Source organism: Vulpes vulpes, chromosome 1, assembly GCF_048418805.1.
Source record: "Vulpes vulpes isolate BD-2025 chromosome 1, VulVul3, whole genome shotgun sequence".
Lineage (NCBI taxonomy): Eukaryota > Metazoa > Chordata > Mammalia > Carnivora > Canidae > Vulpes > Vulpes vulpes.
The window spans coordinates 20,925,155-20,952,898 of record NC_132780.1 but is presented as its reverse complement, the minus strand read 5'-3'; the positions used below and the strand labels follow the sequence as shown (position 1 = coordinate 20,952,898).

Below are 27,744 nucleotides of genomic sequence, written 5' to 3'. Positions count from 1 at the left end.
GCACATGTCAGCTTTTTTTCTTTTTTAAAAAAAATTCAGTTAGCCAAGCTATAGTACATCATTAGTCTCAGATGTAATGTTCAATAATCTATCAGTTGTGTAGAACACCCAGTGCTCATCACATCATGTGTTGTCATTAATGCCCATCACCCAGTTACCCCATCCCCCCATCCACATTCCCTTCAGCAATCCTGTTTTGTTTTGTTTTTAAGATTTTATTTATTTGATGGAGAGAGAGCACAGGCAGGGGAACAGTAGGCAGGGGGCACAGTGGTAGAGGAAGAGGGAGAAGTGGGCTCCCTGCTGCGCAGAGTCCCATGTGGGGCTCAAATCCAGGACCCTGGGATCATGATCTGAGCTGAAGGCAGATGCTAAACAGACTGATCCACCCAGGCACCTCTCTGTTTGTTTTCTATGGTTAAGAGTTTCTCATGACTTTTCACCCTCTGATGACTTCCCATTCAGCTTTCCCTCACTTCCCTTATGATCGTCTGTGCTATTTCTTAAATTCCATGTATGAGTGAAATCATATGATTGTCTTTCTAATGGACTTATTTTACTCAGCATAATACTCTCCAGTTCCATTCATGTTGAAAACTTATAACCTTTGACCAACATCTCACCAGCCCCTAGCAACTCGGTATTTGATTGGAAACATCTTTGTTTTACCTTCATTTTTAAAGTTTTTTTTAAGATTTTATTTATTTATTCATGATATATATCTATATATCTATATATCTATCTATCTATCTATCTAGAGAGAGAGAGAGAGAGAGAGAGAGAGAGAGGCAGAGACACAGGCAGAGGGAGAAGCAGGCTCCACGCAAGGAGCCTGACGTGGGACTTGATCTCAGGACTCCAGGATCATGCCGTGGGCCAAAGGCAGGCACTGAACCACTGAGCCACCCAGGGATCCCCATTTTTAAAGTTTTTATTCAAATTCCAATTAATATAGAGTAATATTAGTTTCAGATCTATATTAGTCATTCAACAATTCCCTACATCACTTGGTGCTCATCACAATGAGTGTCCTTCATCCCCATCACCTGTTTTCCCCATTCCCCACACATCTCCCTTCTGGTCACTATTAGCTGTTCTCAATAGTTAAGAGTCTGTATTTTACCTTAATTTTTTTAAAAAAGACTTCATTAATTTGACAAAGAGAGTACAAGCATGTGGAGCAGCGGGGAGAGGGAAAAGCAGACTCTCCACTGAGCAGAGAGCCTGATATGGGGCTCAATCCCAGGACCCTGGGATCACGACCTGAGCCAAAGGCAGATGCTCAACCACTGAGCCACCCAGGTGCCCCCTTTGCCTTCATTTTTAAATGATATTTTCATTGGACATATAATCTAGATGGCAGTGTGGGGTTTCTTTTCTTTATAGTAATTTAAAGATGTCATTTCATTTTTACTTTTATCCAATAGAGATAATTGGCATGTCACTGGTGATAATTGTGTCACTGGTGTTTTAGAGAATGAAACGAGGGTGATGGATCATAGTGTAGAGTAAGTGTTCAGTATCTCCTATTCTGTCCTGTGTGCCAGATGCTGCTCTAGGCACCAGGGGTGCAGCCTACAACAGACCATGTGTCCCAAGGGAGTTTACACTCTTGCAGCGTTGAGAGATAGAGAAGTATACAAACACAGGTAGCAGGAAGTGCTATGGGAGAAAGTAGAAAAAGGATGTAGGTTTCTTTTGGAGGAGGTGAAATCTGGCTTATGGTTTCAACTCTATTCTCTACAGGCTCTGTTTTGTGGATGTGACAGTTCTTGGGCAAAGCTAGAAATCTTGTGTGTTGAGCAACATGAGCTCCTCTGCGAACATCTATGTTGACAATGGTTCCTATGACAAGCTTCTGTCTTACTTGATGGGCCTGGATCAGTCTCAGCTGGAGGAATTCAAGCTGTGTCTCCAGTCCCCACAGCTGCTGCTTGAGAACTTCCAGAAGATCCCCTGGGCAAACTTGAAAGCCATTGATCCCATTAATCTGTTATGTCTGTTGAGTGAATACTTTTCAGAAAAACAGATGTGGGAAGTGACTCTCAGCATCTTTGAGAACATGAACCTGACTTCGTTGTGTATGGAAATTAGAGCAACGATGAATGGTGAGTGGGTCCACATGAGGGATGGATGAACAGATGAACGGGGGCACAAAGAGGCATCTGCCTGGAGCTCATAGGAGCAAAGAGATTGCTGCTGGATTTTTATGGAGTCATACCAAATTGCTAGCTATACCTAAAAAAGAATCTCCCTGGTGGGCTATGAAAGTTTAAGGTAAAGGTATAAAGGCTACAAAGATTTGGAGTTCCATCCTGGGAAGGAATGGTGATCCAAAGCAAAAACAGGAAACTAAGAGGTACGCTCAGTTGTGTTGCAAATCATCTTTCTCGAAAGTACAGTGCAGGGATCCCTGGGTAGCTCAGCAGTTTAGCGCCTGCCTTCGGCCCAGGGCGTGATCCTGGAGTCCCAGGATTGAGTCCTGCATCAGGCTCCCCACAGGGAGCCTGCTTCTCCTTCTGCCTATGTCTCTGCCTCTCTCTCTCATGAATAAATAAAATCTTTCTTAAAAAAAAGTACAGTGCATTTTTTCCAATACGGCTGTAGTATTAGTAATTTGAGTATCAGGAGTTTAATGTTTGCTTATGTAGGATTTTTTTTTTTTCCTGCAAGGGAAACACTAGGGAAATGCCAACAAAACTGGACCCAGCTGAGCCAAGCCATGAAGGAATATACAAAATGCACACATGCACATACATACCTCAAACATCTACCAGCTACCCTAGCGTGAGCCACACCCACCCAAAATGTACTAATTTTAGATCCCTCTCCTTCCACTTTATAAAACCTCACAAGCTATAACCCTTCCCACATCCATAAGCAAGCATCAGACTTTTAAAAATATTTTTAAAAAGTAAAGTGCATGCTGTTTATGGTGGCGTTGCAGTAGTTAGTTAGCTACCTATCTGGTGTGCCTTTGTATTGTGTAGTATTGTGGTGGTGATGTGTTTCATAACCAGTGAATAAGGGCAAAACTGTTGTACTGGTTTTGTTTCCATCATTTTTTTTTAATGTATCACTGATCCATTTTCCTATAAAATAAAGACCCATGTGGTTTTTATCTGGTGAGCCTTAGGAGTGTATATGCGACTTTATGGCCGAACCAGTTGTCTCTAAGACCTGGGGAAAATCATCCTAACTTTTGCTGGTACTTGTTCAGAGCTAGGCATTGATCCTGATGACTCCTATGCATTCGAATGTAGTCTTTAACTGCACTCATAAGAAGGAGGTCCTGTTATTCCAGTATTGTAGACAAGGAAACGGGGACCCAGAGCTCAAGTTGCCCAAGGTGACTTGAATCCAGGTAGCAGGTCTCCAGAGGCTCTCACATGTTCATTTATCTTTAGGGTAGTTCTTTCTGGGTTCCAGGTGCTACTTTGAGGATAATGCCAGATGGGTAGTATCACAACTGAGAATGTCTTTGTCCTCTCACTGCATGTACCTTCCACCCTACCCAGGACTACCTCAACAGACTTTGGGTAGGTAAATCTGTAGTTCAGTAAACTTTCCTAGACAGACAAAGGGAAGTCAGAACTGGGAACTTTTTATTTTTTATTTTTTATTTTTTTTAAGGAATTGGACTTAAATTCTAGGCTGTCATGTTGGCTCTTTTGACAGGCAGCCCCAGCTATATCTAAAGCCTTCGATTTACTGTGTTAAGCTATGGTTTGTGGCAGCAAAGCTGTAATCTGGAGGGGTCCCATCACTGGGTTTATGTGCAACAGAGGAATGCAACATGCCATGTAGTTGGTGTACAGATAAAAGGAGCTTGGCGCATGAGGAGGAAGCCCAGGATCCAGCTAGCTATGCAGATCAAGTCCTGCAAACCTTGACAACCAATGGAATTATAAATGTTAAGAGCCATGTCTCCTTTAGAGTTATTATCTCTTACAGGACATTGGCTCATAGCAGCTAAGCACTGGGCAGTGGAATAGGAATTATTGCTGTGTGAGTTAGACCTGGAAGGGGCCCTTGTAGCTCATGAGGAATGGAACATTCAGAGTGGTTTTGTGAAACATACAGAGTGAGGCTTGAGTTAGAACCCAATTGGTGCTTTTATTTCTCTAGTATTCTGGTATCCAGAAATATTAAAGTGGCTTCTATGAGCTGGGCACTGTTCTACATGCTTGGGATAAGTAAGCAAACAGAGACTAGTCATTTGTGCCCCTCCTTCAGTGGGGGGTGGGGTGGGAAGAGAGGTACTGAATGCGAGAAATACGTATACTACGTGGTATGTTAGGAGGTGACAAATGCAATGGCAAAAGAGAAAGGTGAGTGGGGAGAGTCTTGGGTATGTACTGTAGGGATCAGATACAGTATTAATCAAGACTGCCTAGCACCATCAGCTAAAATTGAGCAAAGACTTGGAGGTCAAGCAGTGAGCCATATGGGTATGGGGAGAGAGCATTCCTGACAGGGGATGGCTGGGTTCAGAGCACCTGAGCTGATGGAGCTGAAGACGTGATTACTTTGTCTCTTCAGTCTTAAGCTTGTCAGAGTGATAATTGGCTCTGTAGAGAGTATCATTGGCTATTTGCAGCCTGGGTATCTCAATATCCCACCATCACTGTGTGTTTCAGAGATGGAACAGGCATTGGGACCCCAAGATCCAAACCAAGAAGAAGCAGAGGTGCCAGAGGAAGAAAAAGGTTTGTATGATACTTTATGGTGATCACAGACAGATTGCTTGATGGGGCATCATTTTATTGGATCTATAACTGCCACCACCTCTGAAATTTTCTTCAGTTTATAGCATTCAGGAAATTATACCATTCCCAACCTGTTCTTCCACTGCTGCTTGTTGAATAATAAGTTACTGTAACCTGGATAATTTCTCTGACTCTACTCTGTTCTTAGATTATAGTGTCTGTTTCTGGACTTTATGATTTTGTTGCATTAATAGGTAACTTTTTTTTTGGTACCAGTTGACTGCTGGAGATTTCCATGTTGACAAAGTTATACATGCAGCTGTGGAACGGGTTTGGTTTTCTCCAATATTCGTACTAGTGCATAATCCAGAAAGAATCCTAGAAACCTAAATCTTGTAATGAAAAACATCAATCCATTTCTCAACTCTTGAGTTCTGTTCTGTAGAAGCAACTATACGCCACTCTAAGCTGCCACTTTCACTATTACTATGCTCAAAAGGGATTAACACTGCAACCTCTTGGTTTTTCAATCAATTGTCATGGTAGGCAAATATCTCTCCCAATTATTTTCGTGGAGCAATCAATTTTCAGTGTCCTGGATATAAATCAGTGCTGAGCCACATAATACATCAGGATTATATGCTCTTTTCTAGAGCTGCCATAATATATTTCCACAAACTGGGTGGCTTAAATAACAGAAGTTTACTCCCTCAATGTTTCTGGATTAGTCCAAAATTAAGGTATCAGCAGGGCCGTGCTTTCTCCTAGGGTTTGTGGGGAGCAGCATCCTCGTTTATCTGGCTTCTGATGACAATCCTGGGCTTGTGGCTGTATCCCACCAATTTCTGCCTCTGTGGTTACATGGCCACCTCCTGTTTTGTGTCAGAACTCTGTCCCTTGTAAGAATACATTTGGCTACATGTAGGGCAATCCAGGAGAAGTTCCTCTCCTCAGAGTCCTTACATTTGTTATACAAGGTCCTGGGGATTAGGATATGGACATATCTCATTTTTGGTGGTGGTGGTGGGGTATCGCTGTTCAGCCCCCTACACATATCTTTTTTGGGGAAATCCATTGCCTGTTTGAGCGAACTCCTTTTTAAACTTTCTGTGCGATCATTATCTCCAAATTCGTTGGGAAGTGTAACGCAATGGGATGTAAAAAAGAACCTATCAGCTCCCTTGTCACTATTTCTAGACAGTTTCCTGAAGCTGCAGGACTATGGACTCTCCTGGGCTTGATTTAATCTCAAATTCCACTTTCTACTCTCGAATGTTGCCGTCCCCCTTTTGCTTAGGTCCTACCTCTATCTGTCTTCCTTACCACTGTTTCAGGGGACCCCCTTTATAATAACTTAGAAAAGTCAGTATGGGGGAATCTCTTTGAGAGCTTGCCTGAAAATTTCTCTAGTGTGCCGGTGATGAACAGCATGGGTATAATTGTCTGGTTTGAGAGTGCTTCTCCTTCTGTTTCTTTTTTTTTCTTTTCTTTTTTCTTTTCTTTTCTTTTTACGATTTTATTCATTCATGAAAGACGGAGAGAGGCAGAGGACCTAGGCAGAGGGAGAAGCAGGCTCCCTGTGGGGAGCCTGATGTGGGACTCAATCCCACGACCCTGGGATCACGACCTAAGCCAAAGGCAGATGCTCAACCACTGAGCCACCCAGGCGCCCCTCCCTCTATTTTTCTGGTCATCTAGTGCCCAGTGTGGCTAAACCTTGATAACTTAGGTCATATACAATGTAAGAAATTCCTATCTCTTACACTATGAAAGCCTATGGGGTCCTCCACCCTTGTGTTCTGAAATGTTATGGGGTGACTAGGCTTGGGGTCCTTACCCTCTTAATTGGGATGGATACTAAGCAGGACATTTAACTATAAAAACATGCTTTTCTGCTCTCAAATATTCAGCATTATTAATTTTTTGGCATTAATTATTCCATCTCTGTTCTTTTTCTGCAACTCTAATCAGGCATTGTGTTTCCTGGGACTAACATTAGATCATAACTTTTTTTTTTTTTACAAAATTTATTTTTTAAATTATCTTGGGTATAGTTGACATGTTACATTGGTTTCAGGTGTACAACTTAGCGATTCAAAGGTTTATACATTATGCTGTGCTTACCATAAGTGTAGCTGCCATCTGTCCCATTACATCACTATTACAATATCATTGACTATATTTCCTACACTGTGCCTTTTATTCCTGTGACTCATTCGTTCCATAACTGGAAGCCTGTATCTCCTCTTTACCCATTCTGCCTTCCCCCCAGTTGTAACTTTTTAATCCCATGCTACCATCTCTGTTTTTGTTAAAACTGTTTAAAAGATTACTTCAACTTTCTTTTTCTTTATTATTTATTTATTTATTTATTTATTTATTTATTTATTTATTTATACATACATACATACATACATACATACATACATACAAGAGTGAGAGAGCACGAGCTGGGGGAGTGGCAGAGGGAGAAGAAGCAGGCTCCTAGCTAAGCAGGGAGCCCAATGCAGGGCTCAATCCCAGGACCTTGGGATCATGTCCTGAGCTGAAGGCAGATGCTTAACCAACTGAGCCACCCAGGCTCCTGTCTTTTCTTTCTTTTTTCTTTTCTCCCCTCCCTCCCCTTTTCTTTGCTTTCTTTTCTTTGCTTTCTTTTTTCTTTCCTTTCCTTTCTTTTTTAAAGGTTTTATTTATTCATGAGAGACACAGAGAGGGGCAGAGACACAGGCAGAGGGAGAAGCAGGCTCCGTGCAGGGGAGCCTGATGCGGGACTTGATCCCAGGACTCCAGGATAACGCCCTGGGCCCAAGGCATGCTAAACCTCTGAGCCACCCAGGGATCCCCCCACTTTTTTTTTTTTAAGATTTATCCATTTATTCATGAAAGAGAGAGGCAGAGACACAGGCAGAGGGAGAAGCAGGCTCCTCGTGGGGAGCCTGATGTGGACCTGATCCCAGGACCCTGGGATCACGCCCTGAGCTAAAGGCAGATGCTGAACTGCTGAGCCACCCCGGCGTCCCTCCCTTCAACTTTCTATCATACCTTCTGTGAAGTCTATTTCACCAATAATAACTTTAGTATCAAAACTCTTAACAGTATTTCTTCTTATTAATATCCTTTTCAAATATAATAGCTTTTAAAATTTTTCTTCAGCTTCTGGAGCAGTTTTTGGTTCCCAAAGTTCTCTGTTTCTTGGTTAGAATAAAGTGATTACACAAGCAGATATAAATGGTATAGTGTGCTTAATATTTTAGTGTCTCCTATATTATCAATTAATTCCATAAAGGTAGCCAGCTTAAAAATTTGGTGTTCTTCCAGCTTTTCTTCATGAATTAGATTATATATCAGTTTGTATCAAACAACAAGCAGTACAAACATATTAGCCTCACTCTTTAATAGCTACTTGATATACCATCGTATGGGCATATCATATATTGTATGGCCTATATATAGCTTACACTGTTGGTAGAAATTTAGGCTTCTGGGTGTGTGCATATTAAACAGTACTTCTATAAACATCCATGACCCATTATATACATCTGCAAGTATTTCTGTAGAAGTTGTGCCTAAGCTAGAACTCCTGAATCAAAGCACATGCAGAATCTAAGCTTTGAAGGTAAATTGATCTTCTAAAAGGCTGTATAAAGTGACTTCTCCAATGATACTATGAATGTTTGTTTTGCCATCCTGCTATCAACACAGATTCTTTTTTTTTAAGATTTTGTTTATTCATGAGATATATATATATAGAGGCAGAGACATAGAGGGAGAAGCAGACTCCTCACAGGGAGCCTGATGTGGGACTTGATGCCAGACCCCAGGATCTTGCCCTGAGCCAAAGGCAGATGCTCAACCACTGAGCCACCCAGGTGCCCCAACACAGATTCTTTCAAATATTTGCCAACTTGACAAAAATTCTGCTCTGATTTAATATTTGGTTTGCATTTGTTCTATGAGTGAGTTGAAAACTGTAATTGTTTTTAGCCTGTTTATTTCTTGCAAAATAACCATTTATTCTCCCCTTCTACTTTTTTTTGGGGGGGTGTGCTTGCTCTCTTCTTTTTCTTTTTAATTTTTAAAAAATTTTTTTCATATTTTTTTTATTGGAGTTCAGCTTGCTGTCTTCTTTATTGGCTTGTAAGGGCACATTAGTCATAGAAAATGAATGACTTCTTAGTCTGTCCTATAGATGGCAAGTATTCTCTGTCATGCAGTTTTTCTCTTTTGAATTTACATGTGTGTATGTTCTGCTTTGTATCATCTGGATAGCAAGACCTCTTGGCTAGATGGCAGCGAGGCAGAGACAGGAAGGGTAGCTCTGCTGTAGCTGCCACCTGAGTTTTTTTTTTTTAAGATTTTATTTATTTATTCATGAAAGACACAGAGAAAGAGAGGCAGAGACACAGGCAGAGGGAGAAGCAGGCCCCCTGCAAGGAGCCTGATGTGGGACTTGTTCCCAGATCCGGGGATCACACCCTGAGCCAAAGGCAAATGCTCAACCACTGAGCCACCCAGGTGTCCCTGCCACCTGTGTTTAGATTCACATGTTTTCCAATTCTTGCTGCATGGAAGGGAACAAAGGGCAGGGGGAGATGGATCCATGAGATCCATTTCTTAAAGGTTGAATGGTCCAGTCTTGAGGTCAGTCCAGAACAAAAGTTTTTGTCTGGGGATGGGGTAAAGCTCTGCAAGGTTGAATATTTGAGGCATGCCAGCCTTCAGAGACCTTTGATAATCTGAGCAGAAAGGACCCCACCTCCAGAAGATGACATTTCTCCTCTGGTAGGTAAAAGAAAAAATGTTTTTCCATTCTTTCCTGCTTATTTAGAACTTATACACAAGGGAACTGGGGTTCAAATTAGTTGAAGTATCCACAAAGCATCACAGCCCTAAAGAAAATGCGAGGGTGGGGCTTTGGTATTCCTACTCTCCTGCTCTTTCCAGCAGAAGTAAGTGTGTGTGTGTGTGTGTGTGTGTGTGTGTGTGTGTGTGTAGTAAAAGGAATCCTCTCCACCAAGATATTTAAGCCACAAGACCAGAATGCATGTACAACTTTATTTTCTTTAGCATTCCCCACTCCCTTGTTATTAGAAATTATTAGTAATCCTATTGGTTCTACTCTCAATATGTACCTTAAGTCGATTCATCTTCTTTTAAACACTGTCCTCTAGTTCTTCACAAGCTCTACTCAAGTGTTTCCACAAAGAACCAGGGACCTATTGTTGTTGCTGTTATGTTATCAATGGATATGTTTGACCAAACCTACCCACTTTCACTTAAACAGAAGCAGCTTCATAAGTGGGTTCTTTGCTCCTTTCTTGTACCATAAATCCCTCTCCAAGCAACAGTGACCTTTTAAAAATGTAGATTAGGGCTTATTATCTCTTGACCTTTAGAACAAAGCTACTTGTGACCAGCTCCTCCCCACAGTTGAGTGCCCCTGTTGGGTACCTTGTTCACTGTGCTCTAGAATGTTCTTACTTTTGTCTCAGGGCCTTTACATTAGCCCTTCACTCTGCCTGAAAGCCTCTCTTTCTACATCTTGGACTGGCGGCTTCTTGTAATCCTGGTGTTAACTGTCCTGCAGAAGGCTCTACAGATCCCTTCTGCCCTTCAAAGGGCATTCTCAGTCTCATATTCTGTGTTTATTTGTGTATGTATTCAAACTATTCTGCTATCTTTGCTACTTTCTACCACCATGCTCCTCCCAAAAGCTAGACTCTTAGAGTTAGAACTTGTCTGTCTTGCTCAAGGTTTAATATTAAAAACTTACTATTCCTAAGGCTGAAATTCATTTTGACCATTGTTCTGTTTTTGCTTCACTTCTCTGTTTTAGTTCACAGAAGAAGATACAGAGAGAGGATGAAGGCTAAAATATTGATGATGTGGGACAACATGCCATGGCCTGAAGACCATATATATCTCCGCAATGTAACTGAGAAGGAACATGAAGAACTGAAGAGCCTCCTGTATCCTAACAGGACTGGAGCCCAGCCACAGACAATCATCTTGGAGGGAATAGCAGGGGTTGGGAAGACCACTCTGGCAATGAAGGCCATGCTGCATTGGGCAGAGGGCTTTCTCTTTCAGCAGAGGTTCTCCTATGTTTTCTTTATCAGCTGCCATAAAGTTAAAGACATGAAGGATACCACGTTTGCTGGCCTGCTTTCCTGGGACTGGCCTGACTCCCAGGTCCCCATTGAAGAGCTCATGAGTCATCCCGAGAGGCTCCTGTTTGTCATCGATGGCTTTGAGGAAATGGACATGCCTTCCAACTTGGACAACAGCCCACCATGTACAGACTGGTATCAGCAACTCCCAGTCAACAGAATCCTGTTCTACTTGCTGAAGAAAGAATTGGTTCCCATGGCTACCTTACTGATCACAACCAAAGAGTATAGAACCAAGGATCTTAAAAAGTTGTTACTGAATCCATGGTTTGTACAAATCTTAGGGTTCACAGAGGGAGACCGGGAGGAATATTTCATCAGGTACTTTGGTGACCAAAAAAAAGCTAAGAAAGTCTTGTATTGGGTAAGAAAAAATGAGACTCTGTTTTATTTCTGCTCTGCCCCCCTGGTATGCTGGACTGTGTGTTCCTGCCTGAAACGGCAGATGGTAAGAAATCCTCATTTCCAGATAAGCACCCAGACCACCACCAGTCTGTATGTTCATTTTTTCTCCAGCTTGTTTGCCACAGCAGAGGTGAGTTTGTCAGAGCAGAACTGGCCAGAGCAGTGGAGTGCCCTATGCTCTCTGGCTGCAGAGGGGATGTGGTTTAGGAACTTCACATTTACAAAAGAGGACCTCAAACACAAGTGCCTGGAAGCCCATCTCATTGGTTCTCTCCTCAGGTTGAATATTCTTCGGAAGGTAAATGACTGTGAGGAGTGTGTTACTTTCACTCATCAGAGTTTCCAGGTGTTTTTGGGGGCCATGTTCTATGTACTTTGGGGGACAAAAGGATCCATTGGTGGCCCTGCAAAGCATGAAGAGATGAGGGTGCTACTGAATGATGCTTTGGTTGACAGAAACTTCTATTGGAATCAGATGGCTCTTTTTTTCTTTGGCCTTTTAAAAAGAAGCCTAATAAGAGAACTGGAAGATACTTTGTGTTGTAAAGTGGGTCAAAGGATAATGGATGAATTATTAGAATGGGCAGAGGAATTAAAAAGTTATGACATTGTCCTTAACCGTTTTGAGTTCCTACACTTTTTTTCATGCTTATATGAGACTCAGGAGGAAAACTTTGTAAGGCAGATTTTGAGTCCTCTTCTTGAAGCTGACATCAATATTTTTGGGAATCAACAACTCCAAGTTTCTTCATTTTGCCTAAAGCACTGTCGAAGTTTAAGTAAGCTAAGGCTTTCTGTCACCAGTTCCATCCCTCAAACGGAATTGACTTTCAGTGTGGAAACTCTGGAGTGAGTAATGCAAACCACTTCCCTCCCATCTTTCCAGGCTCTGAGTTCTTCCATGAAGAACTGGGGATATGTTATGTTATCATTGGCTATGATTGACCAAACATTCTAGGTCATTCCAACCTAGAAGACTATTTCCCTTTAGGTGTCCTGTAGGGATTCCCCAGGTACTTCAGTTGATCTATTTTGAGGTGGAGCTTCCATTTCAGGTCCTGCAAAGTGAGGGTGTATGTGCCAGGCATTGTGCTAAGATCTCTACCGAAGCTATGTCCATTATTGAATGGAGGGTAGGGTGTTATTGCCACTCATAGATGAGAAAACTGAATAAAAACTGAATTTTCTTATGTCAGTATAGCCACTAAGCAGCTTAGCCTGGATCAATGCTCAGCTCTCTTCCAGAGCTCCAGATCTCAAAATGCTGGTGCCTCTCCTTTGAGCAGGAGTTGGGGTGCTCTAGATGGGTCCAATTGTGTCAACTAAATCCTGAAGCTTATTATGAAGAGTTTGTACTTTTGCCTCCTGGAAGAGGAATCCCAAAGATACTTAAACTACTTCTAGTTCTTACCCTATGACCTTTTCCCATTGCTGATACTGTTGACTTCCAGTCTAGGAGATAAGTCGATCTGAGTGTTCTAGCTATTTTAGGCCCTAAGAGTGTTTTCTAAACTTCTCTCATGAGACAGAGGTTGCTATGTGTTCCCAAATCCTTTGCTTGACCCTCAGACCTACAAGAAATACCAGTTCAATTTTGGTTGTACAAATAGAAATTTTGAGAAGATTAACCTGTGTTTTCTCAGATTAGAATATTCATAAGATGTTTGGTTTTGGGGTCTGGAGCCCTAAATATTCAATATATATTGGCTGTCATTTATTTGTCCAGTCTTAGATTCCCTAAAACCTAAATAGGGGCTTTATTTAGGTAGTATTCACTTTGGGTTATATAAGTGTCCTTACTACCAAATGTTTTCCAAAGGATAATACCATTTATTGTAAGGATTAATACTCCATCAACACCATTCCTCACCTTACACACAATTATCCTAAAGCTGAAGATGTCATGTTTTCCCTAAAGTTGATAACAGACCTTCCAATATTAAGGACAGTCTGTTTCTCTATAGTATTTCTTTTCCTTGGTGGTTTTTAATTCTGTTGTATCTCAGAATTAACTGGGATATTAAACATATGAATATGTGGCATGTGTATACATACACACACACACACACACACACACACATACATGCACACCATGGTTGGAAATATTGCTCTACCCAATGCTAGAATTCTGGGCTCACCATGTAGAATTTTATATCCTTCAGATGATTTTAATGTGTTCTTTGTTTTACTTTCTTCACTGGAGATAAAAATCTAATTCATGATTTGGATGCTCTTTTACTCTTGTAAATATTGAGAGCCTACTACATTAAAGAAATTCCAAATTTCTAATAACCCTAAGTTCTAAATATTTGCATAAACCATTTTAATTGCAAAATTCTATGAAGGTAAGTTTTATTTTTAATGGTCATATTTTTATTTTTAGTAACTCTTAAAAATCAGATTTAAAATAAGGTAATACAAACTCACAGCACTAAAAAGGTACAGAAACAAATAAGATGAAAAGTAAAAGCCCCACATATCCTAAAACCCCATTTCCTTTTTCTAAAATTTATTTATTTTTTATTGGATTTCAATTTGCCAATGTATAGCATAACACCCAGTGCTCATCCCATCAGTACCCCTCTCAGTGCCCGTCACCCAGCCACCACCCCCCCGCCCACCTCTCTTTCCACCACCCCTTGTTCATTTCCCAGAGTAAGGAGTGTCTCATGTTCTGTCTGAGGGTAAGTTTTATTATGTACATTTAGAGATAGAAAATTGGAGCATGGAGATTAAATAATATTATAGGTAACACAGCTCTGAATTTATCTTAGGTCTTGTCTGAACTTATGGATTATACCAATGGCCACCTTGCCCGTGGCCTCTCTTATGCAGTTTGTTTCCTCTGAAAAGGATGGTTGAGGATTGTTGGAATAAAAGATCCAGAACTGTAAGAACTATACTTTGGGGGCCATGATTTTCCTGCCTGGAACACCAGTGAATTCCTACACTTCCTTTGGGACAGTTTTTGCCTCCTGTAGACCACCTCTAGGTGTTACTTTAGTTAACCCTTCTTTCTCTCTCTCATAAACAACAAGGCCACATTCCAAGATTTATCAGTGGCAAGATATTTGCTCCGTGTTTTGCAATGGGCATGTGAGTGAGCTGGATCTGAGTAACAGCAAACTTAATACTTCATCAATGAAGAAACTCTGTTATGAGCTGAGAAATCCAAGGTGTAAGCTCCGAAAACTGACGTAAGTGTGACACAGTTTGAAAAGTTCCATTGGAAAATAATCTGGCATTTTCCTCTTGATTGCTGCAGTGAGTATCTGTTTTCCAGAAAGTAAGTCAGGTGCTTGGGAGAATAAAATAAATAAATGTGTTTGTGTGAGTTTAGGCAAAGACTTGGCAGTCTGTCATGAGTGATCTTGCATGAGAGGTACAAGTAGACAAACTAGTTTTTTCCATAAGACTGCTATTTTGAGCTGAATATGAAGGAGCAGAAAACTTGTAGCATGTGATTGGGACAAAGCATTTGAGGAGAGCCAGAGTTTATGTGGAGCCCTATGAAGGGTTGGGTCTTAAGGAAAGGTGGGTAGTTTGTGGTGAAGCATTTGTTCATTCAATGGATATTTATTGAGCATCTCTTATTCATTCTGAGCTTATAGCAGTGAACGGAATGGATAATTCTTGCCTTCACAGAGCTTACAGGGTTGGAGAAACAAGCTTAAATGACCAGAGTAGTGTACGAGACAGTGAGATTTCCCAAAGCAGGAGGAAATCGTTAAGGCACTCAGGGTGTGGAAGAGGAGGCTTTGCATTTTTTGATAGAGCTAGCAGAAGGGCCTCTCTTATCTCAAAAATATTTGAGTAAATATCTACTCATTGGAGCTGAAGCATCGTTTTGGACTGAAACCTCTCACATGATGTAAATAGAGATCACAGGGTCCCAAATCTGACTCAAAGGTAGAGAAGAATAGAGGTGGCGCTTGAATAAGCAGCCAGGGAAGAGCTGCTACCTGAGTAAGGACAGAGTGAGTGACTCTTGGAGTTCGAGAAGGTGTTGGGTTGGATGCTCTGGGGTCCACACCAACTTCCTACTGTTCCTCTGAAATTCAGTACTACCTTGAACTCTGAAAACCAGATGCATGCACTGATTCAGTGAGTTAAGAGAGATTTGCCAGTAGTGACTGTCCTCAAACTTCAGTGTATTCTGTGAACGGGATCAAACACACAGGAGGCAACCTTAAACATCCTTTAGGGGATCCCTGGGTGGCGCAGCGGTTTGGCGCCTGCCTTTGGCCCAGGGCGCGATCCTGGAGACCCGGGATCGAATCCCACGTCGGGCTCCTGGTGCATGGAGCCTGCTTCTCCCTCTGCCTGTGTCTCTGCCTCTCTCTCTATCTCTCTGTGACTATCATAAATAAATTAAAAAAAAAAACATCCTTTATTAGGATATGACTTTTTCATCATTTCCTCTTGCCCCTCCATTTTGGTCTTATCACTTAGTTCTAGAGATGAGGAGAAACAGATTTAAGAAAAAACAAGAGGAGAGATATATTCTCACCAGACCATCCTGGGTTGGGTTGTGTGTGTGTGTGTGTCTGTGCGCACGCGCTCGCGTGCGCGTGCGTGCGGGGGTCATCCCCTGCCTAGAATAGTGGGCAGCTCCGGGGTCTCTTATGGCAGACTTGGTGGGGGAGAGGATTGATTCCTGATTTAATACTTCCAACTATGCTTCAATATTTGGCTTCCTTATATATGTATATCCTTGAGGGAGGCGGTGCATGTGTGTGCATGTGTGTATGTGTGTGTGGTAGAAAGTCAAGAAGAAGCATTCCCCTTCATGAGGCCAGCCATCTCACTTCCTCCCTTCCTCAGGTGCAAATCAATAACTCCTGTGAAGATTCTGAAGGAGCTTGTCCTTGTCTTACATGGTAACAACAGGCTTACCCATCTGAACTTGAGCTCGAACAACTTGGGAGTTCCTGTGTCCACGATGATCTTTAAAACCTTGAGGCATTCAGCCTGCAACCTCCAGTATCTGTGGTAAATCTCTGGTTTTCCAGATCTGTCCTCCACATCAACCCCAGCTTCGTGATGCCTTGGGAGGATGGGACTCAGCATGGCAGCAAAAGGGATGTAGAGAAAAAGGAACAAAGGGAACGAGTATGTGGGTACAGGGCAGTGCTTTGCAAAACTTAATGTCTACCAGACCCATCTGAGGGCGCATGTTAAAATGCAGGGTCCTGGAATCCATGCCCTAAGACCCAGCAGTACTGCTGGGGAGCCTGATAGCTAGCATTTCCAATAGGCTCCAAGGTGGTGCTAGACCGTGGACCACACTCTGAGTGGCACAGACGTGGGGGCCATCCTGCCTGGGGTAAGGGTGAGGAACAAGGAGAAATAAGCTTTTGTGGAGAAAGGCCTCCAAATGAAGACCCCTCTTCCCTGGAGTAACTGCCTGTGTTGGGGCCCCTTTGTTAGGTTGGAATCATGTGGCCTTACCCCTCTGGTGTGTCGTCATCTCTTTATGGCGCTCAGCAGGAACTCAAGTGTGAGCTTTCTCAGCCTGGGGGACAATGATCTCTCAGGTATGAAGGGTCTGCAGGGGCCCTCTGGGATGTCAACATCTTCCCTGAAGGAGCTGTCGTAAGTCCTCTTGCCTTGTCAAAATGGTGTCTTTGCAAGGTTAAGTGGTAGGGTGGGGTGGCAGTGGGAGCATTTCTAGGGGGAACTTGGAGATCCCCCTATTGTAGTTACCTACTCCCAATGACACACTATTTATCTTCATTCTTTTCCACCTTACTCCTTAGGGCTCTGTCTTAAGACAGCTTTGCCCTCACCTTAATTGTGGGAGTTTTGCTTGCCAGCCTTCCCTAAACTTAGTGGTTTTATTTTTAATTAACTTATTATTAAGGATTATTTGAGAAAGAGGGAACATGAGCGGGGTTGGGGGGCAACGAGGAGAGGCAGATGGAGAAGCAGACTCCCCACTAAGCAGGAAGTCCAGTGCAGGACTTGATCCCAGGACCCTGAGATCATGACCTGAGCTGAAGCAGAAGCTTAACTGACTAAGCCACTGAAGTGCCCCATTTAAAAAAAAAAAAAATTTATTTGAGAGAGGAGGAGGAGAGAGAGCACAACTGTGAGAGGGAGGCAGAGGGAGAGTCAGATTCCTCGCTGAGCAGGGAAAATTCAGTGGTTTTAAACTGGGGGTGATCTTGTCCCCTAGGGGATATATGGCAATGTCTGGACACTTACTTGGCTCTCACAATTGGGAGAGGAGGATGCTACTGGCATGTAGTAGGTGGAAGCCAGGTATGATCAATATCCTTCAATGCACTGGAGGACTCCCTACTCCCCCTACACACACACACACACACACACACACACACACACACACACACACCAGCACCAGAAAGAATGATCTAACCCAAAGGTCAGTAGGGCTGATATTGAGAAACCTCACCCTTTCTTCTTAAAGCTTTTGTTCCTTATCCACTTTAATCTTTTCATGATGTTTCGGTCCCAGATGTGTGGCTAAAGGGACTGGGAGTTAAAGAGGAAGTGGGAATGGCTGAGGCTTACCCTGCACTTGTAACTTCCACAGCCTGGAGAAATGCAACCTGTCAGCAGCCATCTATCAGGATCTGGCACTGCACCTCTCTAGCACCCAGAGGACAACTCGACTATGCCTGGGATTTAATCCACTCCAAGATGATGGTGTGAGACTCCTCTGTGCTGCCCTGACTCATCCTGAGTGTGCTTTAGAGAGACTGGTGTAAGTTCCTCTTGGCTCCATTTCTAGAAGTGACTCTCTTTGGGGGTGGGCATGGAGGAAAACAATAAGTCCTTCATTCAGGACCCATTTATATCATTAAGTTCTAACATGCATTGAGTGATTTACTCCATGTACTAAGCATCATTCTAAACGTAGGTTTTGAGTAGCACCTTGGGATTTGTTGAATCAATCTCTGGAAGTTGTGCCAAGGACCTCAGTTTTAACAAGGATACTGGGACATTATGATCTATCCAAACAACATCTGAGCTCCTATCTCCAGACACAGAGTTGGGCACCAAGGTTGGGGTGGTAGACAAGACAGACAAGCTTCTTGCCTGTGTGGAGGATGTAGATGTATGAGTGAGATCCCCAAAATCAAAAACTAGTGGTTCAGCTAGGAGGAAAAACAAAGTGGAATAAGTAGACAAGAAGTAGTGGGTTGGTTTCCTGGTAGTCTTCTCTCACCAGTCTATCCAAGTAGGTGACACTGAAGCCACCAGACATTAAAGAAGCCACATGCAGAGGGAAGGAAGAGGAGGGCAGAGTATCCTGAGGGTGGAGTGAGTTTGGGGTGTCATAGGAACAGCAAGACCACTAGTAAGGCTGGGGTAACGTGAGTGATGGGCAAGGATAAAGCTAGAGAAGAGACAGGACGATGCCTGGAATATGCTCTGGCGGGAAGGAACCCATTTTGTTTGGAGGAGAAATGTCATCTGAGGACTGGAGTTTGTATGGGGACATACTCTGAAAGATCACCCAGATTGCTGTTGAAAGGTGGACTATAATGAAAGCAAAAAATAGCAGAAGCAAGTGCCTATAAATCAGGCAAGAGGATGAGAGCAAATTGGCCAGAGTGAGATGGTAGGATTTGGAGTATACTTGAAGGTAGGGGCAATGGGACTTCCTGAAAAATTAGTGGCAGTTTAGGAAGGAAAGAACTGAAACACCTCCAGGTGATTGGCTTGGCAGCTGGGTGAAAGGTGGTGCCATTTTCTGACATGGGGGGGAGGACAGGGGAGGATGAGGTTTGAGTGTGAGGGGTTGGTTTGGGACATGGGAGCATGAGATGCCTATTAACCACATAGAGATGTTACCTGAGGAGGTTTATTTAGGGCTGTAGGTCTCCAGGGGGTTGCCAGGTGAGGATGAGTCTATTGGTGGAATAAGTAGACAAGGTGCCAAGTGTGATATCGTAGATGTTTTCTACTTTAGCTACACTGTGCTTCTCTGGGGCAGGTGTGGAATAGATGAAGAGATGGATTTTCCTGGAATTGGATATTGCTCAGGTGAGTATAAAAAGTGCATCCAAGGGAGCAAATGGTGAAAGACCATAGAATCTGAGCTAGGGACCCAAGGATTAGCACTCACTCAGCACTGAGCCTCAAAAAACCGTAATATTAATAGCTAATTAATACATATGTAATATGAACTAATATGACAGTTATAGGTTATATTAAGAATATATATAATTATGCTTATAACAATATAATATATAATTAGATATTTAATATAGATTAATATATAACATAAAATATATATAATCTCTTTAATCATGATGTTATACAATAACATCATGTAAATATAACCTATCACCTATATATTTTAGATCTATAATATATATGGTATACATATTATATATAATATATATATAATTATATATATAATATAGAATATATTAGAATCTGATAGAATCTCTTTATATTCCATATCTCCTACAACTTGTATTGCACACTTGCCAGGTACTGTCCCAAGCACTGCCTGTCACGGCTCATGGGATCATCAATAGTGCTGTGATGGGCCATCATAATCTCCAGCTTAGCAAGAAATGAAGGCTGGAGGGAATAATGCAACATGCCTGACAATAGTTAGTAATGGCTGAGCAGCATTTGAACCCATGTCTGACTGGTTCCAGAGCCTTAGGTTCATTCCTAGCTGCCTCCAGGTCATTTAAAATGTTTTCCCTTCTATTTATTTTTTATTTTTACTTAAAAAATTTCTCGCATCAAACTTTTTTGACACGTGAGAAGTCCTATGTATTTCGAGTACAAGTTGGTAAGTTAGGGGAGAAGTACACACCCATGAGACCATCACCACCATTAAGGCCATACACGTATCTGTCCCCTTCCAAAGCTTCCTCCTTCCCCTTTTTTATTATTAAACTTTTTTGTGTTGGGGATCCCTGGGTGGCACAGCGGTTTAGCGCCTGCCTTTGGCCCAGGGTGCGATCCTGGAGACCCGGGATCGAATCCCACATCGGGCTCCCAGTGCATGGAGCCTGCTTCTCCCTCTGCCTATGTCTCCGCCTCTCTCTCTCTCTCTCTCTCTCTCTCTGTGACTATCATAAATAAAAGTTAAAAAAAAAAGTTTAAAAAAATAAACTTTTTTGTGCTATCACTTAAGATAGAAAATTTAAATACATAGAAAATTCTAAATCTTAGAGAACTATAATCACACAATACTGTACTGTTAACTATAAGTGCAATGCTGTGTGATAGATCTTCGGAACTTGCTCTTCTTGCGTTACTGAAACTTGATATATTTTGACCATCATCCTGTTATTTTTTTTTTTTTTTTTTTAAGATTTGAGAGAGCGCAAGCCGGGGTGGGGGGGCAGTGGCAAAGGAAGGAGAGAGAATTCTCAACAGACTCCCTGCTAGGAGCAGAGCCCAACACAGGGCTCAATCCTAAGACCCTGAAAACATGACCTGAGCTGAAATCAAGAGTCAGAAGCCTACCCAACTGAGCCACAAGGCACCCCAATCATTATCTATGTATCTATGTATCTATCTATCTATCTATTTATTTATTTATAATAGATTTATTTTTAATTGGTGTTCAATTTGCCAACATACAGAATAACACCCAGTGCTCATCCCGTCAAGTGCCTCCCTCAGTGCCCGTCACCCATTCACCCCATCCCCTGCCCTCCTCCCCTTCCATCACCCCTAGTTCATTTCCCAGAGTTAGGAGTCTTTATGTTCTGTCTCCCTTTCTGATATTTCCCACACATTTCTTCTCCCTTCCCTTATATTCCCTTTCACTATTATTTATATTCCCCAAATGAATGAGAACATACACTGTTTGTCCTTCTCTGATTGACTTATTTCACTCAGCATAATACCCTCCAGTTCCATCCACGTTGAGGCAAATGGTGGGTATTTGTCATTTCTAATGGCTAAGTAATAGTCCATTGTATATATAGACCACATCTTCTTTATCCATTCATCTTTCTTTTTTTTTTTTTAAATTAATTTTTATTGGTGTTCAATTTACCAACATACAGAAAAACACCCAGTGCTCATCCCGTCAAGTGTCCACCTCAGTGCCCGTCACCCATTCCCCTCCAACACCCGCCCTCCTCCCCCCTTCCACCACCCCTAGTTCGTTTCCCCGAGTTAGGAGTCTTTATGTTCTGTCTCCCTTCCTGATATTTCCCAACATTTCTTCTCCCTTCCTTTATATTCCCTTTCACTATTATTTATATTCCCCAAATGAATGAGAACATACACTGTTTGTCCTTCTCTGATTGACTTATTTCACTCAGCATAATACCCTCCAGTTCCATCCACGTTGAGGCAAATGGTGGGTATTTGTCATTTCTAATGGCTAAGTAATAGTCCATTGTATATATAGACCACATCTTCTTTATCCATTCATCTTTCTTTTTTTTTTTTAAATTAATTTTTATTGGTGTTCAATTTACCAACATACAGAAAAACACCCAGTGCTCATCCCGTCAAGTGTCCACCTCAGTGCCCGTCACCCATTCCCCTCCAACACCCGCCCTCCTCCCCCCTTCCACCACCCCTAGTTCGTTTCCCCGAGTTAGGAGTCTTTATGTTCTGTCTCCCTTCCTGATATTTCCCAACATTTCTTCTCCCTTCCTTTATATTCCCTTTCACTATTATTTATATTCCCCAAATGAATGAGAACATACACTGTTTGTCCTTCTCTGATTGACTTATTTCACTCAGCATAATACCCTCCAGTTCCATCCACGTTGAGGCAAATGGTGGGTATTTGTCATTTCTAATGGCTAAGTAATAGTCCATTGTATATATAGACCACATCTTCTTTATCCATTCATCTTTCGATGGACACCGAGGCTCCTTCCACAGGTTGGCTATTGTGGACATTGCTGCTATAAACATCGGGGTGCTGGTGTCCCGGCGTTTCATTGCATCTGTTTCTTTAGGGTAAATCCCCAGCAGTGCAATTGCTGGGTCATAGGGCAGGTCTATTTTTAACTCTTTGAGGAACCTCCACACAGTTTTCCAGAGAGGCTGCACCATTTCATATTCCCACCAACAGTGCAGGAGGGTTCCCTTTTCTCCGCATCCTCTCCAACATTTGTGGTTTCCTGTCTTGTTAATTTTCCCCATTCTCACTGGTGTGAGGTGGTATCTCATTGTGGTTTTGATTTGTATTTCCCTGATGGCCAGTGATGTAGAGCATTTTCTCATGTGTGTGTTGGCCATGTCTATGTCTTCCTCTGTGAAATTTCTGTTCATGTCTTTGGCCCATTTCATGATTGGATTGTTTGTTTCTTTGGTGTTGAGTTTAATAAATTCTTTATAGATTTTGGAAACTAGCCCTTTATCTGATAGGTCATTTGCAAATCTCTTCTTCCATTCTGTAGGGTGTCTTTTAGTTTTGTTGACTGTATCCTTTGCTGTGCAAAAGCTTCTTATATTTTTTTAAACCACTAATGACCAGCATGTTCTGATGTGCTCATTGCGCAAATCTGGGAAAGGATAAGTAACACAGATGCTCAGCATGTTCTGGACTGAGGCTAAGGGGGACACCATGGTTGAATTCAGAGGCAGAGCCTGACGCTTGTGTCCCCAGGGGCCTCCATTTGGAATACCTTCCTGAGCATTTGTCTCTGTGGCTCTTGCCCCATAGGCTCTGGTTCTGCCAGCTTGGTGCACCCAGTTGCAGGTACTTGTCAGACGCTCTCCTTAAGAACAAGAGTTTGACACATCTGAACCTGAGGAGGAATAAGCTGAGAGATGAGGGAGTGAAGTTTCTGTGTAAGGCCCTGAGTCATCCAGACTGCAGCCTACAGAACCTGGAGTGAGTTCAACTGCCTTTCTGTCCTCCAGATGTTGTGAAGAGAGCATGTGAATTGACTTGCAAATGCCTGAGTTCCATGTAGAGCTGGAGCCCTGGGTGTAGACATGATTGCTCACATAGAGGAACTTCAGATTCTATTGGAGGAGGTAGATGGGGATGGGTGGTGGTGCCTATGGTAGGGGGTGGGGGTACTGGAATAACTGCTAAGGACCAACCACAACATGTGTTGGGTGTTCCCAAGACCACCCTGTGGGTTTGATGACTGACTCATAGAGGACTTCAAGAACTTGGTATGCAGTCAAATTTGTGGCTGCGATTTATTACAGTGAAAGTAGAAAAAGCAAAAAAATCAGCAAAGGGGAAAGATGGTACAAGGTGAAGTCCAGAGGCAAGGTGCAAGCTCCTTGTAGATGACATGGGGTGGAAGCTGCGTTGCTGTTCTGTCTACTTCTTTTCTATGAAGTAGATAGAGTCCTCAGACCTCCTGACCAGCACCCTCCTCTTCCCAGGGCTCAGAATTAGAAGTCTGGCTTTGGCATCTCTCTCTTCCTTAGAAGACTGTGGCATGGGCTCAGCTCAGGTACATAGAGCAAAGTCTAAGGATTCAAGAGTTATTCTTTTCCCCCTTATGTTTATTTTGTAGTTTGTCAGATTGTTCTTTCACAGCAGATGGATGTCAGGAGCTTGCTAATGCCCTCAGGCATAATCATAACATGAAGATTTTGGATATCAGGAACAATGATGTTCAGGATAATGGAGTGAAACACCTGTGTGAGGTTCTACAGGATCCGAATTGTGAATTGAACACACTTGGGTGAGTTGAAGCTGTTCTTTTTTCGGGAAGCCCCCCTCTCTACTCTTGCACTGGGAGGGAATAATATGCAGTCACCTAGGGATTCAAGAAGGTGGGGAACAACAAAGTTCTCTTGTTAAAAATCTATTCTGCTTAATGATAAGGCTCAACTTCAGAGACAGCAGTTCATTCCAGTTACTCCCTCCTTGGTATATTGTAAGTATTCTTTGTTTCAATCAAAGGGATCGTAGGGAGGGGGCAGGTGCAGCATGTTTCCTGCCCCAGAGTCTTTTCTAAGGAGAAGCCTGATTCTAACCATAAGGTGATGTGTTTGTTCAGCTAACTAAGATGGTTTAGACTAAAATAATAGGAGTTTTGGTTAAGTGTGGCTTACGTGATAGCTATTTTTCACACGGGTGGTGATTCTACTCACAAAATGCTTAGAGATCATACAGTATTTCTTTGTGGAAATCCTGCCATTTGCATTAAAAGGATGGACCTCGAGGACATTATGCCCATAAGTGAAATAAGTCAGAGTTTTTTGTTGTAGTTTTTGTTTTTTTTTTTTAAACCACATCCTTGCCCTTTAAGTATCTTCAGGTGCAGTATTCTTTATCCTGTGGGTAAAGAAGAAACAGTCAGATTTATGCAAGTAATTCAGGGTTCTGTTTGTGCCTTAAAAATAATCCTGGTCTGGTTTAAGACCTCACTCTCTAGGTGCCTCTCCCTGGATGAAGAAATGAATAAAATGTTTGCAACAGTTATTGTATTGTTTTTATTATTGTATTGTTTTTAATGATGAATCCCTGCCTAATATTCAGTTCATTTTCATCCAGTTTCATTCTCCAATGCTGTAGCCTTCAGACAGCACCTGAGTGTCTTATTTTGGGTTCACAGGGTCCCATCTTTATTATCAGACCAGAGTTTCTCAAGGTCAGCATTACTGACACCTTGGGCTGGGTAATGCTTGGCAGTGGGCTCTCCTGTGTACTGTATGATGCTGAGCAGCATCCCTGGCCTCCACCCCACAGATGCCAATGGCACCTCCCAACTCTGCAGGCATTGCTTAGTCTCCCTCTAGGGAAAAGATCACAGCTCATGGAGAAACATTGGCCTAGATGACCAAGGGAATACTATTAAAGGTACATGGTCAAGGTCAACAATATATAACATAGTGGTAAAAGCCCTGCAGGTGGTGCTAGACCAGAGACAGGACACACTTGTATGATGGAACCCATTTTTCTTTTTTTCTTTTTTTTTTTAAGATTTTATTTATTCGTGAGACAGACAGAGACAGATAGGCAGACAGACATGGGCAGAGACATAAGCAGAGGGAGACGCAGGCTCCATGCAGGGAGCTCGATGTGGGACTTGATCCCAGACTCTAGGATCAGACCCTGAGTGGAAGGCAGACGCTTAACCACTGAGCCACCCAGGAGTCCCAGAACCCATTTTTCTTATGCCATTCACTCCCTGTCCACCAAATAGTACCTTTATGTTGAAGCATTCTCTGGATCCTACCCAACTTCTTCCACCCTAAGGAAACCTGTTCTTTCCCTTTATTCTTTATGTATCAAAATTTTCATGTATAGACACTTGTCCCGTTTCTTTGTACACTTAGGTGGAAATTTCCACTACCTTAAACTGATATAACACTTTGTCATTTTCATCTCTGAACATATGGTTGACTAGCTACTAGGAATACAGATTTTGTTTTGTGGAATTTAGAAACAAAATGAAAATGTAAGGAAGGGGCTGTAATCTTATTTTAGTTCTTTCAAGGACCTTATAAGTAAATTCACATCCACTTTTTAAGAGCATTGTTTCTTTCACAGTTGGGCAGCCTAACATTCTGTTTCCTCATCTGGCAAATGGAGTTCGATATTGGCTACCTTTTACAGGACTGGTATATGGATTTAATGAGTTATGTGTAAGCATTTGGAAAAGTGTCAGTATGTGGTAAACTCTCCACTGTAAGCCAGTTTGCTTTAACCACAGACTTTTTTCCTAGATCTGGTCTCATTTCTAACTTCTCAGTCTTAGAGGACCATCTTTCACACTTCCTTCCCACCCACCCCTAGGTTGGAGAAATGCAATCTGACGCCTGCTTGCTGCCAGCATCTCTCCTCTGTTCTCACAAGCAGTAAAAGCCTGGTTAACTTGAACCTTTTGGAGAATGACTTGGAGCCCAGTGGAGTCAGCATACTGTGGAAGGCCTTGAAAAAGTCAATGTGCAAACTACAGAAACTTGGGTAATCCCCAGTGACTTTTATACTGGGAAGCACTAGCTGAGAAGGGGGCTGGATGGCTAATGTTTTAAAGCAAACGTTGAGTTCACTCTGCATTTAATTTGCTAAAGCAGTGCTGGCCAGCAGAACCTTTAGCAATGATGGAAACAGTCTGTAACTACTGTCCAGTAGAGTAGTCAGTAGCAGCCTGTGGTAACTGGGCACTTGAAACAGGGTTGGTGCAACCAAGGAACTGAATTCTTGACTTTCCTCAGTTTGAATTACTGAAATGGCCACATGTGGGTAGTGATGAACATACTGGGCAACATAGTCAGTGACAAGAAATGAAGAGTGTTGTAAGGAAGTTGGAGTAGCATGTGTAAAGGCCCTGAGGTTGGACTACCAAGCTCTGTATTGCCCCTTCCAGGCATTGAAATAGAGCATTTAATTAGAATACTCTCCACCTTATTCAGTATTCTTAGGTTTCTGACCTTATCTCCAGTAGTGTCTTTTTAAAATTTATTCATTCAGGAGAGAGAGAGAGAGAGAGAGAGAGAGAGAGAAGCAGAGACATAGGCAGAGGGAGAAGCTGGCTCCCTGTGGGGAGCCTGATGTGGGACTCAATCCCAGAACCTGGGATTAGAACTTGAGCCGAAGGCAGACGTTCAACCGCTGAGCCACCCTGGTGCCGCAAGCAGTTGGGTTCCCCCCACCACCAAGAGAAAGACCTTTAACTAGGCACATTTTAGCAGAAATCGTCTCCAATATCAAGGAACTTTGCCTACTTTGGGAAGTTAATCAAAAGCTATACATTCAGGACCTTATATTACCAACTTCAGGTCTAAGTAATGCATTTTAAAGGGTGTTCTATCTCTCTATTTCTTGCAGGCTCAAGAAAGAGTTGTATGACCTAGTGAAGGTGGAGCTGGAGAAATTGCAGGAGGGGGGGTCCTTTCTAAGAGTCAAGTGTAAATGGGATTTCAATGACCTTGACGACAAGTGGTGGTGGTGATCCAATGAGGAGATGCCATGCTTCACCATGGGATGGTCTTGGATTAGAACCATCAGGAGATTGCTCAGATGTTCCTGTTCAAATGCACTATTACCTCAGTGTTTTTCTGCCATTTGTTGTAGGCAGCATATTAAATACCCAATTTCCATAATCCTAATCTAATTCTACATTTGCCCCCAAGACCCTACATTGGCGTTGCCTTAAGTTTCCTTTTGTCCTTCTTGGTGTAATATCTTTGCTTTATTGAATCTTCTTAACATCTGAGAATCAAAGGATATTTTTAAAAGTACCTTGATAAAGCCTAAGGCCTCATTTCTGGTAGGTTAAGAGATGGGATAGATGTGACTCTAATTCCATCATTATTCTGTGGATAAACCAGTCAGATGGAGATCCAGAACCACTCCCAGTATGCAAATAAACCCCATTTTGGCTTTGTGTCTACCTTTGATCCATGGCTCTGTTGTATTTTACCTACCTGAAAATAGAGGAACATGGATCCTACACAGGATATAATGTGAAATTAATATCCTGCATGGGAATGCATATGAAGATAGGAGCTTATTACAATTTTCTTTCCCTTGCCCTATTATTCAATAAACAACAGCTATCACAAGTCTTAAGGAA

At 42.3% G+C, this 27,744-nt stretch overlaps 1 protein-coding gene across 1 annotated transcript; it reads left to right on the top strand.

The window, feature by feature from the left end:
• Positions 1–1,746: 1,746 nt before the first annotated feature.
• Positions 1,747–27,744, top strand: NLRP13 (NLR family pyrin domain containing 13). The gene is made up of 11 exons (XM_072759959.1): positions 1,747–2,108; positions 4,641–4,709; positions 10,546–12,133; positions 14,323–14,481; positions 16,109–16,276; positions 16,715–16,879; positions 17,841–18,011; positions 22,917–23,087; positions 23,731–23,901; positions 25,962–26,132; positions 26,997–27,744. Exons 1-11 carry the CDS (start codon positions 1,808–1,810, stop codon positions 27,118–27,120), a joined length of 3,258 nt encoding a protein of 1,085 aa, XP_072616060.1. The 5' UTR covers positions 1,747–1,807; the 3' UTR covers positions 27,121–27,744.

Coding starts and splice junctions, on each gene's coding strand:
- NLRP13 (XM_072759959.1), top strand. CDS start 1,808: ATGAGCTCCTCTGCGAACATCTATGTTGACAATGGTTCCTATGACAAG. Junction 4,710..10,545: donor GGTGCCAGAGGAAGAAAAAG/GTTTGTATGATA, acceptor TCTCTGTTTTAG/TTCACAGAAGAAGATACAGA. Junction 26,133..26,996: donor TGCAAACTACAGAAACTTGG/GTAATCCCCAGT, acceptor TATTTCTTGCAG/GCTCAAGAAAGAGTTGTATG.